At 31.3% G+C, this 13,864-nt stretch overlaps 1 protein-coding gene and 1 non-coding gene across 3 annotated transcripts; both read right to left on the minus strand.

Annotated features, from left to right (window-relative positions):
- Positions 1 to 27: 27 nt before the first annotated feature.
- On the minus strand, positions 28 to 121 carry TRNAY-GUA (transfer RNA tyrosine (anticodon GUA)). The gene is made up of 2 exons: positions 85 to 121; positions 28 to 63 (listed from the first exon to the last, which is right to left on the minus strand). It is a non-coding gene; the product is annotated as a tRNA-Tyr (tRNA).
- A 1,485-nt stretch (positions 122 to 1,606) lies between these two features.
- On the minus strand, positions 1,607 to 8,246 carry LOC100805992 (probable pectin methyltransferase QUA2). 2 transcript variants are annotated; one of them, XM_006593499.4, is made up of 9 exons: positions 7,949 to 8,246; positions 6,402 to 7,435; positions 6,179 to 6,311; positions 5,301 to 5,541; positions 4,128 to 4,341; positions 3,770 to 3,945; positions 3,332 to 3,635; positions 2,514 to 2,649; positions 1,607 to 2,242 (listed from the first exon to the last, which is right to left on the minus strand). In XM_006593499.4, the coding sequence occupies exons 2-9, from the start codon at positions 7,121 to 7,123 to the stop codon at positions 2,084 to 2,086; spliced, it is 2,085 nt and encodes a 694-aa protein (XP_006593562.1). In that variant the 5' UTR covers positions 7,124 to 7,435; positions 7,949 to 8,246; the 3' UTR covers positions 1,607 to 2,083. The 2 variants fall into 2 exon arrangements, with proteins under 2 accessions (XP_006593562.1, XP_003542374.1); XM_003542326.5 differs by having other exon boundaries at positions 7,685 to 8,221.
- Positions 8,247 to 13,864: the final 5,618 nt, after the last annotated feature.

The raw sequence follows: 13,864 nt of genomic DNA on the forward strand, positions 1-13,864 counted from the left end.
AAATAAAAGTAGGTATGCACAAAAAATTCCGACCTGCCGGAATCGAACCAGCGACCTAAGGATATCTTTCAGGTATTTAACCCACTACAGTCCTCCGCTCTACCAACTGAGCTAAGGTCGGTCTTATGATCCAATACAAAAGATTTTAATAAACTCTATGTGTTAAAAGTTTCACATGTTTTTTGACACATCGAATGAAGTAAAGACATTTTAATATTTGAAAGTCTTTACCTCTGCATATTACAGTTAAGCAAAAGGTCTTATGAACAAAAAAATCGACAAGAAATATTTATTTATTTATTTATTTTGGGTTGCATTTTTCAAACGCATCTAAATGGAAAATATAAAATGTATAAGAAATAAAAATTTTATATATTTTTGGTATTAATAAAGAAATCATATATTACTTACAGTGTTAATTTTATCTTATATAAATAATATTAATGCCAGTTATATGTAAATTTCAATCAGTGGAGAACCTATGTCATTTCATTTTCTTGTTAAATAAGATCTTAATTCATATGTGGTGCGCAGTCCTTTTCATTATTATAAGAATAAGATATTTGAATAGTTTCGATCGAAAAATCTCTGACATCAGATAAGATGATATCATTAATTATAATAAAATAGATAGATTCTTTTTAAGTTGAAAACTAAAATAGAAGTAAAAGCAAATACGACAAAAAATTAACATTGAAAAATTGAGAAGATTTTCCTCTCCAATTAATTATTGTATTCAAACTTTCTCAAATTATGGTAAAATAAATGAGAAAATGTGCCTTTTTTTGTAAACTGCTGTTTGTTCTTTCATTAATTAGAATTATTGTATTCTGCAAATATGTAGTTTACAAAATTTTGAATGAATTGTCAAATATTTTAAATTGTAAAATAGACTTGTGATCGATGCACTCATTCAAAGTTTTTAAAATGTGAACTTTTCTTGTGATGAAACTATTTGAGCACAATATCTATATTTTTTCAGAAATTATTTAAACAATATTATAGTTTAAAATTACATCAACTAAAGGCCATGACCATAGTCAATAACAGCTTTCAACATAATATTTTTCTTGTAATTCTAAACTTTGGTTTCAGGTTAAAAAAGGTAAAAGACATATAACTTCTCAAAGTATGGAAGAAAATTTGGTTAAGGATCCTCGTCTTTACTAAATTCATATGCATAATTTTAGATTATCTTAAAAAGTTTTTAATCCCACATTGCTTAATTTTGAGTGCTTTCAAACAAGCATGTAAAAGAATAGGCTTGCACATGAGATCAAGCCAAGTGAGCTTAATGCATTGCAATTTGGACGTAGGTTAGTGAGTTATGAGTTATCCAATATTTGTAACTTCATCCTGATAATTAAAGTTTATATTATTATCTGATTTATTGAAACCATTATCTGAAAATTTAGGCTTAATCATTAGTTTCAATTTAAAAAACCAAGAACATCATGAGTTACTATCATTTAAATCTTGATAGTTCTACTACCTTGATTTACATCAGGAAGAAAAATGTCACATTGTCATGGTCTTGGCATGTAACTTGCTCCTGCTGGTTCCAATTTACCAGTGACTATCCAACCAGAAGTCATAGTCACAATGATGAATAATATGATTTTGATTTCACATTATAAACATTGACAAACTATAAAGTACAGTTTTGCCAAGCTTATACAAGAAACATCTAAGAACCTATAGAAAGATAGCAGAAAAAATAATTCTACAAGGGGGAATCAACCACGGAGCGTTTTACAACAATAACTTAACTTATCACCATGTTCCCAATCTTAATATTGTTTCTGTGTATCACATGGAAAAGTAAATTAACCTACCAGTATACTAGTTTCTCATCTGCTCTGTGGCTTGTTTGGTAATTACATGGCCCTATGTACACCTTACGGCTACATAGATGATGTGGTGGTATCATTGACAAGGATACACTTTTTCCTCTATATGTTGTTTTCTTTTTATGTCCAAAATTTTCAACCCCCGCTTTTGGAGCTCTATGGTAATAAATGAACTTTATGGAAAATGAATATATGTATATAATGGTCTAGTTTCTTCAGGCCATCAATTCTTTTTAGCTTGCCTGTCTCTTGAAGAAAGGTTTCTGGCAGATCAGGAGTCTCTGATCACTGTCACTTTCAATTTCTATCACTCTTGCATCCCACTTCAGCTGTGCTGTTAGAGGTCTAGCTGATTCTATTAAGGGAACTGTGTCGCGAATTATTACCCAACCCTGCACACATGAACAATGTCAGAATATCATAAGTCCATGAACATGTATAGGGGATGAAATCATGAAACATTTTAAGACATTTTTACTTGTTCTAAAAAAATCTAGCATAAACATACAGATCACATCACACTCAGCAACTTTAAACAATAGAAGGGCTGCCTAATTCATACACATTTTACAGAACAAACTGCATAAAATATTAATGAACTGCTTAATGAGCAACTACTATAGAGGTTTTGGTTCAATGACAATATGAACTAAATTCACATACCTCTGGGCGAAGTATCCTGTCAATTTCAATGAACAGGTCAAGCATGGAGCATCTGTGCTGCTCAGTTTCAAGGGATAGAAGTCCTGCAGCATGCACCAAGTCATAGGTTCTGGGGTACGTTGGAAAAGCCTCACACCTAGAAGCCACCAAAAGTCATATTTGTTAAGGAAACTATAATCTGCGTAGGACCTAGCAACTAACTATTCTTCACAAAATCTTATCAAAGAATATATGAGCCAGACCTAATTGGAAAAGTAAAGGGTAAATCACCACGTTTTGATTTTTTTAGTCAACTATGGTAAACAATTAGTCATTCTTGAACAAATCATAAGATGATTTCATATAAGTATAACTCCATAATTTTGGAGTTATTTAACAAAACAACTGTAACCTTCCGTATGGTCATTGAGTTCATAGGGAAAATCTGTAAATTATGTTGAAAAACTTTAGCATGTATAAATTTCTTGCAACCATATCACAATATATTTCTTTACAAAAATGTCAGATGTCTGAACCCTTTTCCATCTACCAAAACCCAAAAATTGAGAATGTGCACAAAGTGTGAATGTTACAACAGGTATAAACCTCAACTGAAAAATAGTTAGACCTAGATAATGATACTAATCTTTAGATTTTAGAAAAGAAAACAAATACCAATAACTCTAAGTTTTTAGAAGGGACTGAGATAAAAAAAAAATGGAAGAACAAAAGAATTTAGCATGTGTCTGAGAATCCATATTAAGCTAAGAAAAACAAACTTATTGAAGCAGAGAAGCATGACACTTTAAATAAGATCAAGAGAAAAGAAATTAGCATACCAATCATGCAAAACACCAACATATCCTCTGTCCTGGATCAAGGGAAGATAATTGGGTCCACTTATTGGGACCACATTCATCACCCACGCAGACTTTCTAGCCTGCAACAATGCAGAATTAAAGCCACCAAAATGAGCATTCATGTCTAGCACATTTCTGAACATGTTGTAAGGAGGCGAAGGGTCCTCATCACCAGGCCTCTTCGGATGATCAGAAAATATTAAAGGTGACATGAGTGACCAATAATTCTGGAGTGCTGTTTTCCAGCTGTCAGAGTCCTCGGTAAGTTCATCGGGCTGCAAGCCTAGTACAGTTAAATATATGCATACTAAGTTAACCAAATGAATAGGAGATTTGATTCAATATGACAATACAATTACAATGCAATCACTTCCACAAAGAGCTATATAATTTAGTGTTGAAGAACATAATAATTACCGTAGATTGCCAAGTTGTTGTTGTTTAAGTTAGCTCGGGAAGGCCATCTTTCCCTTTTTTCAATTGGAACCCAACGACTGCTCTGTATTCCACCTATGCAGTTTTGCAGTTCTCGATAATATGGAGTCTCCACATCAATACCTCTACCACACAAAGAAGGGCCAGAACCAGACTTTCTGGAAGTAAAAATAGGCCATGCTAAGAATCAGGCCACATTAATTTCAAAATGGTACAATATATATATATATATATATATATACACACACACACATTGTATAGAATCTATTTACTAGAAATCTGTTTCCTAGAACATACAAAAGTGAAATAACTTCCAGAAGTACATGTTTGAAAGCATTACCTTGATGCATAGCAACTTTTTTTACTAGTTTTCTTCCATACAACAGTTTCATCTTGCTGTGACAGCAGTTCCCAGCAAAGAGTTAATGTAAAATCTTGCATAAACTTCCACCTTTTCTGATTTTCTTTGTTACGAGCATTTGTGAGCGGTGATGTCCAAACAAAGTATCCACCAGGTTTTAAAAGTCTATCGGCTTCAATCAGGAGAAGGCCATCTATACCATGTAATATGAATGTTAATAAATCACAAGGTGCTAAAATATTGATATTTCGGAGTTTATGTTCAAACATAAACGGGAGGGGGGGGGCAGGGGTAAATAAAACAGAATAAAGGCAGGTTGAAGGATTAGAGTTAGATTCAGTGCCTTCACACAAATATCAGAACTCATAAGTCAGAAGGAAGAGTTTCAAAAGTTAACCTCGGTTTGTTGGATACTTCACCAACTATGGCAAGTAAACGTTAAAAGGTATCTACTTATTTTAAAAGATGTAAGTTGTAAATTTCGGAAACTCCATGTAATGAAGAACTAAATATGGATATTTTCCGAAAGTATATACCATATACTTTTTCTTAATTCTGCAATACAAAATTAGTTTTTGTTACATCAGAAACAAATAAGGAATGCATCCAATGTGTAAGCATTCCAGATAGAAAAGCCTTTTTAGTTCAAGATATATGTACGGTTAGCAACACACTTTTCTCATCAGAATGAGAAAGAGATAGATATTTAGCCTAGTTGAAAGAGCCAGAACAAAACATGGCATTATTTTTCCTTGGTCACAAAATAGTGCTGAATGTCTAGGTTCAATAGAGAAAAATTACAATACAGATATAGCCAAGTTCACCAAGCTCAGGTGTCTTCAATAAGGGATAGTTACAACCATAAATAAAAATCATTTTTTTTTTTTATCAAAATAGGAAAAGTGAATGCATTAAACTTGAAATTACCAGAAATACATCCATGGAATTTAAAAAACCAAGGCATACTTTGAAGAACCAAGGAGTGGATTCTATTCTTATTTGATGACAACTAATTTCTTCCATTGACACATATAAAGTATGATGCATCATCTAAATAGTCCAGAAAATAAAAGTTTTTGTCAACTAAGTACAAAATATGATAAATGCATCTTTATCCAACACAAAGTAGAATAGATTGAAAGTTGAAAATACCTTTCTGGTCCCAATCAATGCCACATCTTGCACAATGTAACATATCAAAGGATAGAGATGGATATGGCAACTGCTTTGAAGTGAAAGAAGCAATCATAGCAGGAAGACCCCTTTCCAGAGTGAGCTGAACTTGACTGCCAGAAGGTTCATAGTTTGCAATGCACATAGTTAAAAGCTGACTGTCGAAGAGGTGTGCTCCAAAGCTACCATAGCCACAACCTATGTCTAGTATAGTTCGAACCTACAAATTTTAAGATGACAACATTCTCAATCAAATAAGATTTCAGGCAAGGAACATCAAAGTCAAACTTCATGAGTTCAGATCCAATGCCACCACAACCCATAAAAAATCTAACACAAGTCCCTCCAAGGCACTTTATAACAAACAATTTTAGATGGTACAAGTATAGAACAGTTATGACTTATGTCATATACAAGGTTACCATTTTATGCCCTCAGTTAATATTTTTTAGAATATTCATTTATCGTTTCATGAGGGCGAGCCCTGGTGCAGCGGTAAAGTTGTGCCTTGGTGACTTGTTGGTCATGGGTTCGAATCCGGAAACAGCCTCTTTGCATATGCAAGGGTAAGGCTGCGTACAATATCCCTCCCTCATACCTTCGCATAGCGAAGAACCTCTGGACAATGGGGTACGAAGTTTATTCATTTATCGTTTCATCAACATAGTTAATATTTATATATTTTTAGTACTAGAATGGAGATACCAAGTTCTTTATAGTAAAACAGATGGCATTAAGTATGCTGAATTTGACAGTGAGCATGTATCAAACTAGTCAAATATAAGTACAATGAATCATGAAAAATCAAGCAACAAACACTTGATGTGTCCATTTCAAGAGAGAGCAAACGTATTTACCCCAGCTTGTATGAAGTAAGATTCATTTCTAAGTCCAATCATTTCAGCGATTTGATGTGAGTAGTCTTCAATACCATCAAACATATGAGAAGCTGAACGAAATGAAATTTGTTCTTCATCCAGCATCATCATCCTGTAAATTAAATTACAAATGAAAACTTTAGGTATCAAAAATAGCCAAAAGTGCAACAGCAAGTAGGAGAAATGTTAATATATCACTTACCTCTTTGTCAAGCTTCCAGAAGAAAGAACCTCCTGAGCTGAGATCTTCACATTAGCAACCCAGATAACATCTTTTCCAGTAGGCCACCTTAAGGGAATTTTGTAATTCACCGGTGGCAGAACCAAACAATTCTGCCTAAGCTCGTGGCTGCATTGCCGGTCCACTTCATTGTTATCAGAAACTCCCAATTCCACATCCTCAGAAATATTGTAACAAGGAACAAAGTTTTCAAACTCCTCAGAACAGAATTCAGACTCCTTCAACCTCAAAGGACCGTGCGAAAACTCACTGATATCCAAAATGTCCGAGACAAGCTTCTCTTGAAGCCTTCTATAACCATGGTAAATTTGACCTCTTGATGAGGATGAAATCGACAAAGTCCACCAAAAAGATCCAGTAAGAGCCAGAACAACTATAAACACTAAGCTGAACTTCAAAGAAAGCAACATTAACTTAAGCCGGCTTCGTGGGGTGCCAACCATGAAGGGATCAGAAGCAAAACCATTCTCAGCTATGCCATTGCCATATTTTGAATCAGAATTATTTCCCAAAAGAACCCTCAGAGGAAACCTCAAAGTAAAAGGGCTGTGATCTGAAGAACCCCTCGTATCCAAATCTTCCTTTTCCGTTTTATCTTTAGATTGGGAGTCCCACAAGTCATCATGGCCACTCTCAGGGACCCTAACCCCACCTGACACACCTCTTTGCAGAGGCCTAGACATTCTCTGACCAACCACAACAGTAGCACAACACAAGTTCAACTATGAATAAATGTTCTTATGTTAACCCTGGTAATATATTATAAACCCACCCAAAAACCAATAAATACTACAACAACAAATGTCTTAACTCTTATCCCACTGCACTAAGTGAAGTCGGCTAAGTAAATCACAAGATCCAATTCGACTCGATTAAAGACCAAATCTTCAAGAGAACCCAGAAACCAATCGAAGAGTGTTAGTTACTTAAGCATCATTAGATTTATTGGGATGAAATCAGCTACAGAATCTGGCTCCAGTTAAGCAAATGCAAACCTACAAAAAAAAAAAAAAAAAAAAAAACAGAAGAGAAACCTTGTCAAACTTGGTGGCGTGCATTTAGAACAGTGAAGTTACAAAACCAACTCAGCATTATTTTAAAATAAATTAGAAAAACAAAAAAGAAAAAAAACGCAAACTTTCTCTCATTAGGGAATCAAAACAGGGGAATAACGACAAGAAAGAGCAGTAATTAATTCACCGCATCAGATCCATCACGGACCCAGCATTGAAATGGAAACGTACCAACATTCATAAAAGAAAAAAGAAAACTTGCGCGGTAATTGCCATATGGGTTGGTGGGTAAACACTGAAACAGAGCAGTGAAAAGCACTAGCTAGCAGTAACTAGTAACTAGTAACTATGGTCTATGGCACAAGCTCATTTTTTTTCTTAGAAGGGAAACTCACATAACTCAGTTGCCGTTTGAGAGTACTTGAAATCAAGCTAGAGTGAAAGAAAAAGAACAATTTTAAGAAGAAAAAAGATGAACAATATTAGTAGTAGCACCTGTTTGTTTTGGTTGGGGTGAAGAAGAGAGCATGGAAGTGATTTTTATTATGGAGGGGTGTGTGTGAGTGTGGTTGGTTGCTTGTAACACAAATCACAAGAAGAGCGCACGCTGTCTGTGCTTGGTTTTGTTCTGGTTTGTGTGTGGATCAGTGAGTGATTCTTCTCTCTCACTCACTTGCGGCCTCGTCGAATGATTAGCGTGTGTGTGTGCTATGGAAACTAGAGAGAGAGAGAGAAAGTCTGAGACACGGTGATTCTAACTGAGTATGCAAGCAGGTTAGCAGGTTTTGTACTGATCGGATCGTGACACAAACACTACTCATGGGCCAATATAATAATCTTAAAAATTTAAGAGAAAAAAAATGAGATGCGGCTGAGGAAAACCCAATTTTTTTTGTGTCAAAAGTGAAATTAGATTTTGGGGTTTTCAAGTAAGATTTTGAATAGTCTTATAAATATAATGTGAAGAAGAGATTTCAAAAAATGTAACTAGTTAAAAACAAATTATAGATCACAAGAAGATAAATTGTTGCATATGTAATCTTGTTTGAAGTGGAATATGATTATTTCATGCGATAAGGTTTTTTGTGTGCATCTACTACTTTAATTCAAGAATTAAGTAAAATAATATATGTCAATTAATCTACACGTTTGATAGTAAATAGTATGTGGTTAACTAATTTGTGGTCAGAAATTAATTAACAGTAAAACTGTGAATTTATGGTATTTATAACATGATAATAAATTAATGTAGTATTTTAAAAAAAGTAACTCTAAAGATTTAAAAGGAAATATTGTTAATAATATATTTCTAATGAAATTTATTAAGATTCATGAAATTGTGTGAATTTTCCGTTTTATTTAATTAATTTTTATATAAATTTCAACCTTTTAATAAATATTAATTAATAACAAAATATTAAAGAATGATGTTTTATTATTGCTTATATTTTTGTGAGCAACAAAAAATCCTTATTCAATCTTTAATTTTAAAATATTTTATAAAATTGTGGGAAACAAAAAGATAGGTATTTTTTTATCTTTCAAAACTATTTTTTTGTAAGACACAAATTTATTTAAGATATAGTTGAATATTGTGACATTTTTTTTAACACACAAAAATATAATTAATTAATATAAATCACAAAGACATAGATTAGACATGTTTTAAAATATTTATTAAATAAACAAAAAAGGACTATTTCATTCTTTTTTTAATTTGCTTACTACTGAAATGGAATTTCGTTCGTATTTATTATTATTTAAAAGTATCAAATAATATTAACTGTTATCTTTTTAGTTATACCATTCTTTCTAGTTAGTTCTTGAATATTTTATTAAACACTTATCTCATATGAAAGAGAAATGATAATTGATGTCACGGTAAGAAGTTAAAATAATTTTAAAAATATAGATGAAGATATTGATTATATTATTTAATATGTGTATTATCCTTTTAAATGGATAGATAAAAAGATATAAAAATAGTAACATCATTTAGATAAATAAAAAAATCAATATTCTTTTTGGTCTGTGAGCCAAACATTGCTATTTAATTTCTTTAACAACTACTGTTGTAGGGATAGTCATTAAGAAATTAAAATTAAAAAAGAAACGTTCAATAAAAGTAATTTTATTTAACTATTTTCTGAAAAAAAAAATATATACTAAACTATAAATGATAGTACTGCTAAACTTGCTTTTTAATGCATGCAACAATATACTTAAATGAAATTCTTCGGTCAAAAGGAAATTAAATTCATTAAATGAAATTCTATATTGGTATGATTGTGATGTTAAAAGTGCATGTAAAGAAAGTGGTACTATAAATAGTAGTACTAGCCGTTATTTCTACTCGAAAAGAAATGGTAGTAATAGTAATTAATAAGTGTCGTAGGAGTAAATAAACTGCTATATATAAATTAATAAATGAACGCGCTTAACTTTGCTGGCAGAGTTCCAGAACGCGCTTTATTTTTATTTACTCGTGTGTTTTTAATTCTCTGCACAGAGAATATGAATCATGATTCATGCACAGAACAAATCAATATAGGGTAGAAAAGTTCATAATAAGGCACCCAATTAAATCTCCAACAAGAAAAAAGTTGCCAACTAATGTGCCTATAGAATGGAACTTATATTGATCAAAATGCCACATGACCCTTTTTCTTACGTTGTTCTGTCTTTCACTTTTATGAGGTGCAAAAGCCAGCTGGTCAAGCTAATGATTGCATAGAAAAGAAAGGAAAAGTGGGGAATTATTTTTGAAAAAAATTATATGTATAGTTATTTAGATACTTTTACATTGTTTCTTTAACTTAAAATTAAAGCTTTACTTTAATCATTTATGTTGATTTTTATAATGTAGATTACTAGGATGAAACTTTAATTATGATTAAAGAATAACATTAAAAACATTTAAAGAACTGTATTTAATTTTTGTTCCTTTTTAATAGAAGGAGAAGTGGGAAGGCAAAGGGAGCTTGAGACACTGCTAAAAATCATAGGATTCTTTCTTTGCTGGTTCGTTAATGGTAATGTAATATATCATTTGACTTGAGCTTGAAATGAGGGACACTGACCGACACATTATTTTATTTGTATTAGGCTATTATATAATCTTCTATATTTTTTTAATAAATTGTTTACCATGTGTGCACGTTCAAGTCCACATTCACATTCACATTGCATGAGGTCACGTCGGCGTTGTTCTTGTTCGTTAAATAATTTACGCCTACATATTTGTGGCGCTTTGGCACAAACGCACATTACTTTGTAGTGGGTTAGGATCATTTCACGTTTTCATTAGGTGCTCTGCATTTTTGAGTGAAAATTCATTAATGGTTAGGGAAAACAAGATCTTTGACGCTTCTTCTCATTAAACATTAGTTAGTCAAATGTTTTAAAATTGATCCCCCGCCTGCTCTAAAAGAAAAGTAGTATGTCATATGAACTAGATATATTGAATCAATTTTAAGAGAATTAAATAGATTTAATTTAAAAGACTGTATATTAAATTATATGATTGTTTTAGTTTAAAATATAAATATAAATAAAAAATTTAGGTTCTAAATATAATTAAATTTAAATTAGTGTCCATCAGTTTTTTTGTTTCTTTTTAAAAGTAACATCATAATTTATCAAAATATGAAAAATTAAATTCAATAATATATATATATATATATATATATATATATATATATATATATATTGTTAAATATAGGCCTAAAGTACTAGAGAGAGAACCACTGTATTTAATTTTTACAATTTATTTTTCTTTTTAAAAAATAATTTAACCTATTTTAAATTTAATTACTATGTTAAATTCAAAATTTGATACTTTAACTAGTATGCTAATTTCAATATATTAAATTTCAATTTTAATAACTAATACTCTGTATAAATTGTAAAAAAATAATTACTTTATAATTCTCTTAAAAGTGTAATAAAAATAAATAATTGTTTTTAAAAATAAACTAAATCTAACACATATGTACGTATAATTGGGACAAGGGCTCCATGTGTATTTCAGTACAATCCAAAAGAAGACAAGAATGCGTGAAAGAAGAAACAAAAGATAAAGAAATTAACCAATTGGGTGAGCAATTCGAAGTTAAAACCCCATTCCTCCTCCCTAACCACTTCCATCCCTTTTCATGATACATGTTCAGACAATCGATATGGTAATTTGTTAAGAAGCATTTAGGATGAAAGTGACCCATGACCATAATTTGCAATAGGGCTAACTAAGGTAGCTTTCTTTTTTCCAATCGTTTGTGTCCTTTGTGTTTTGTTGCCTGATTTGTTTAGGCCTCATTAGGTAGAATGAAATAAATGGAAGAGGAATTATAATGATGGATTTGCGTCTTGATTCAATAATTCAATGCAATGAATTATCAAGATTGTGGGCACAATTTAGATATATCGAGTAGTTTATATTTCTACACCAATCTAATTTGCATCAACAAATTTCTAGTGCGAAATGATTGAGCCCTTTTCGTTGTGGTATTTGTTTTTGGGTGAATGTTATGCTCAGAAGTGGGTCATATGCACTAAACAGTCTCTATCTGTAGCCATCATCTTTCAAAATAGGATACAGTAACGTTCATTAGACGTCAAAAATAAACAAAGGAGGGGACAGATAGCAAATAGCTATAATTAATTATTAATTGAAAGTGATTAATGGCACAGTAAATTATAAAGATTTTTCTTTTCTGATAAAAAAAGGTTTTTCTTGAATCCTTACGGAAGAATAAAATCCATGATTGAAAGCAAAAGGAAGAAAAAAAAGACTATTGTTATAACGAATTAATTACTAATTCTGCAAGAATATAAGAAAGGACGTAACATGTAAATCGAATTTTTGTCACCTAATGCGTGTAATTCATGTGAGAATACCGTAAGAACATGCACGTTGTAACTAGCTGGCACGAAATGACAACTATTGGAGTGTGCAAAATGTCTTATTTGGAAAATAGTATAGACTTTTATATGAATTTATGAAAATAATACCCTATGAAATATTAGTTGAAATATGTTGAAATTAGATAAACAAACGTAGCATGGGTAGGTATAAATATAATTATATTGAAAAATGGGCAAATTGATTGATGAATGAGGATAAGAAGATAGAACATAAAAGAGTTAAAATTGAGGTCAGAAGAAATGGATATAATGAGGTTGGGGTGGGACCACAGTGGTGCGGCGTTAACTGTGTCGGTGGACAAGAAAAGTGACGCGTCGGCGAGGGATGGAGGGGGTGAAGTGTTACGTGTCGCAGGAGATGGAATCAATATTCTTCATTTTCTTCTTGGGTTAGTGGTTTGCGAAGTGTTGCTGTTTTCTGACTATGATTGTGTTGTGTTGTGGTGGTGTCAACGCGGAATTGAAATTCGGGAGCGTCAATGGACAATAGGGTTCACGGGAAAAAATCTGGGATTAGGTGCCAAGGCTGGTTATTTTTAATTTATAAGTTGGGAGTGTTAGTGATTTTGTTTTTACCAGAAAGATGTATATTATCTTTATAAAGGATCATTATAATTATATTTGAGTAGGATAGAATTATTATTTTTATAGATGATATGTATTTTTCGCTTGAGGTAATTGTGCTCAACAAGTTTAATCAACCTAATGGTTACAACTAGCAAAATAAATGGGTTGGAACAGACTCACTCAAACCAAACATGAAAATGGGATTGGATTAACTTCGATTCTATATTGGTTTTATTTTCTTAAGTCCAGTTAGGTTAGGTTGACTCATATTTGATTATTTTATTTTTTTTAGTCTAATTTATACAAACTAAAAAAATATCAAACCATAATAACTTCATTTGAATTTAGGTCTATATTTTTTAAGTGTAGTCTAATTCGACGGATTCATTGAATTTGCTTAAATAGACCTAATTTTATTTGAACCAACATTTTTATAACGGACCAACTAGTTAGTCAAACAAACCTAATTTATTTTGCTAATCCTATTAACACTATTGCCTAAAGTGAAATTTGAGATAAATTCTTTTTTTCTTACATTAATTAAAATAAGAGATTTTTATGTTGAATTTTTATCTATATATATATATATGACCTTTTTACTAATAACACTTTTTTTTTTACAAATCTTTAACTTTAATTGTTTTACTTTTAAGTTTATCGAATTATGTAAGATATAAACGATAAAACTCTCTATTCAAATATTTAGCATAACTATATACCAAAACTCAAAATTAAGATTACTAGTTAAACTAAGATAATTTTTAAGTCAATTGATCAAAATAGTTGATACTGATGAATAAGATTATTACTAATAACAAAATTTTAACTTTAATTTTTAATGCACTTACATATCTAAAATTTCAATTCAAAATCATTATCTTTTATTTAAATTCAACCTTTTTAATTACATGAATTTCTATT

This window comes from Glycine max, chromosome 13 (genome assembly GCF_000004515.6).
Source record: "Glycine max cultivar Williams 82 chromosome 13, Glycine_max_v4.0, whole genome shotgun sequence".
NCBI lineage: Eukaryota > Viridiplantae > Streptophyta > Magnoliopsida > Fabales > Fabaceae > Glycine > Glycine max.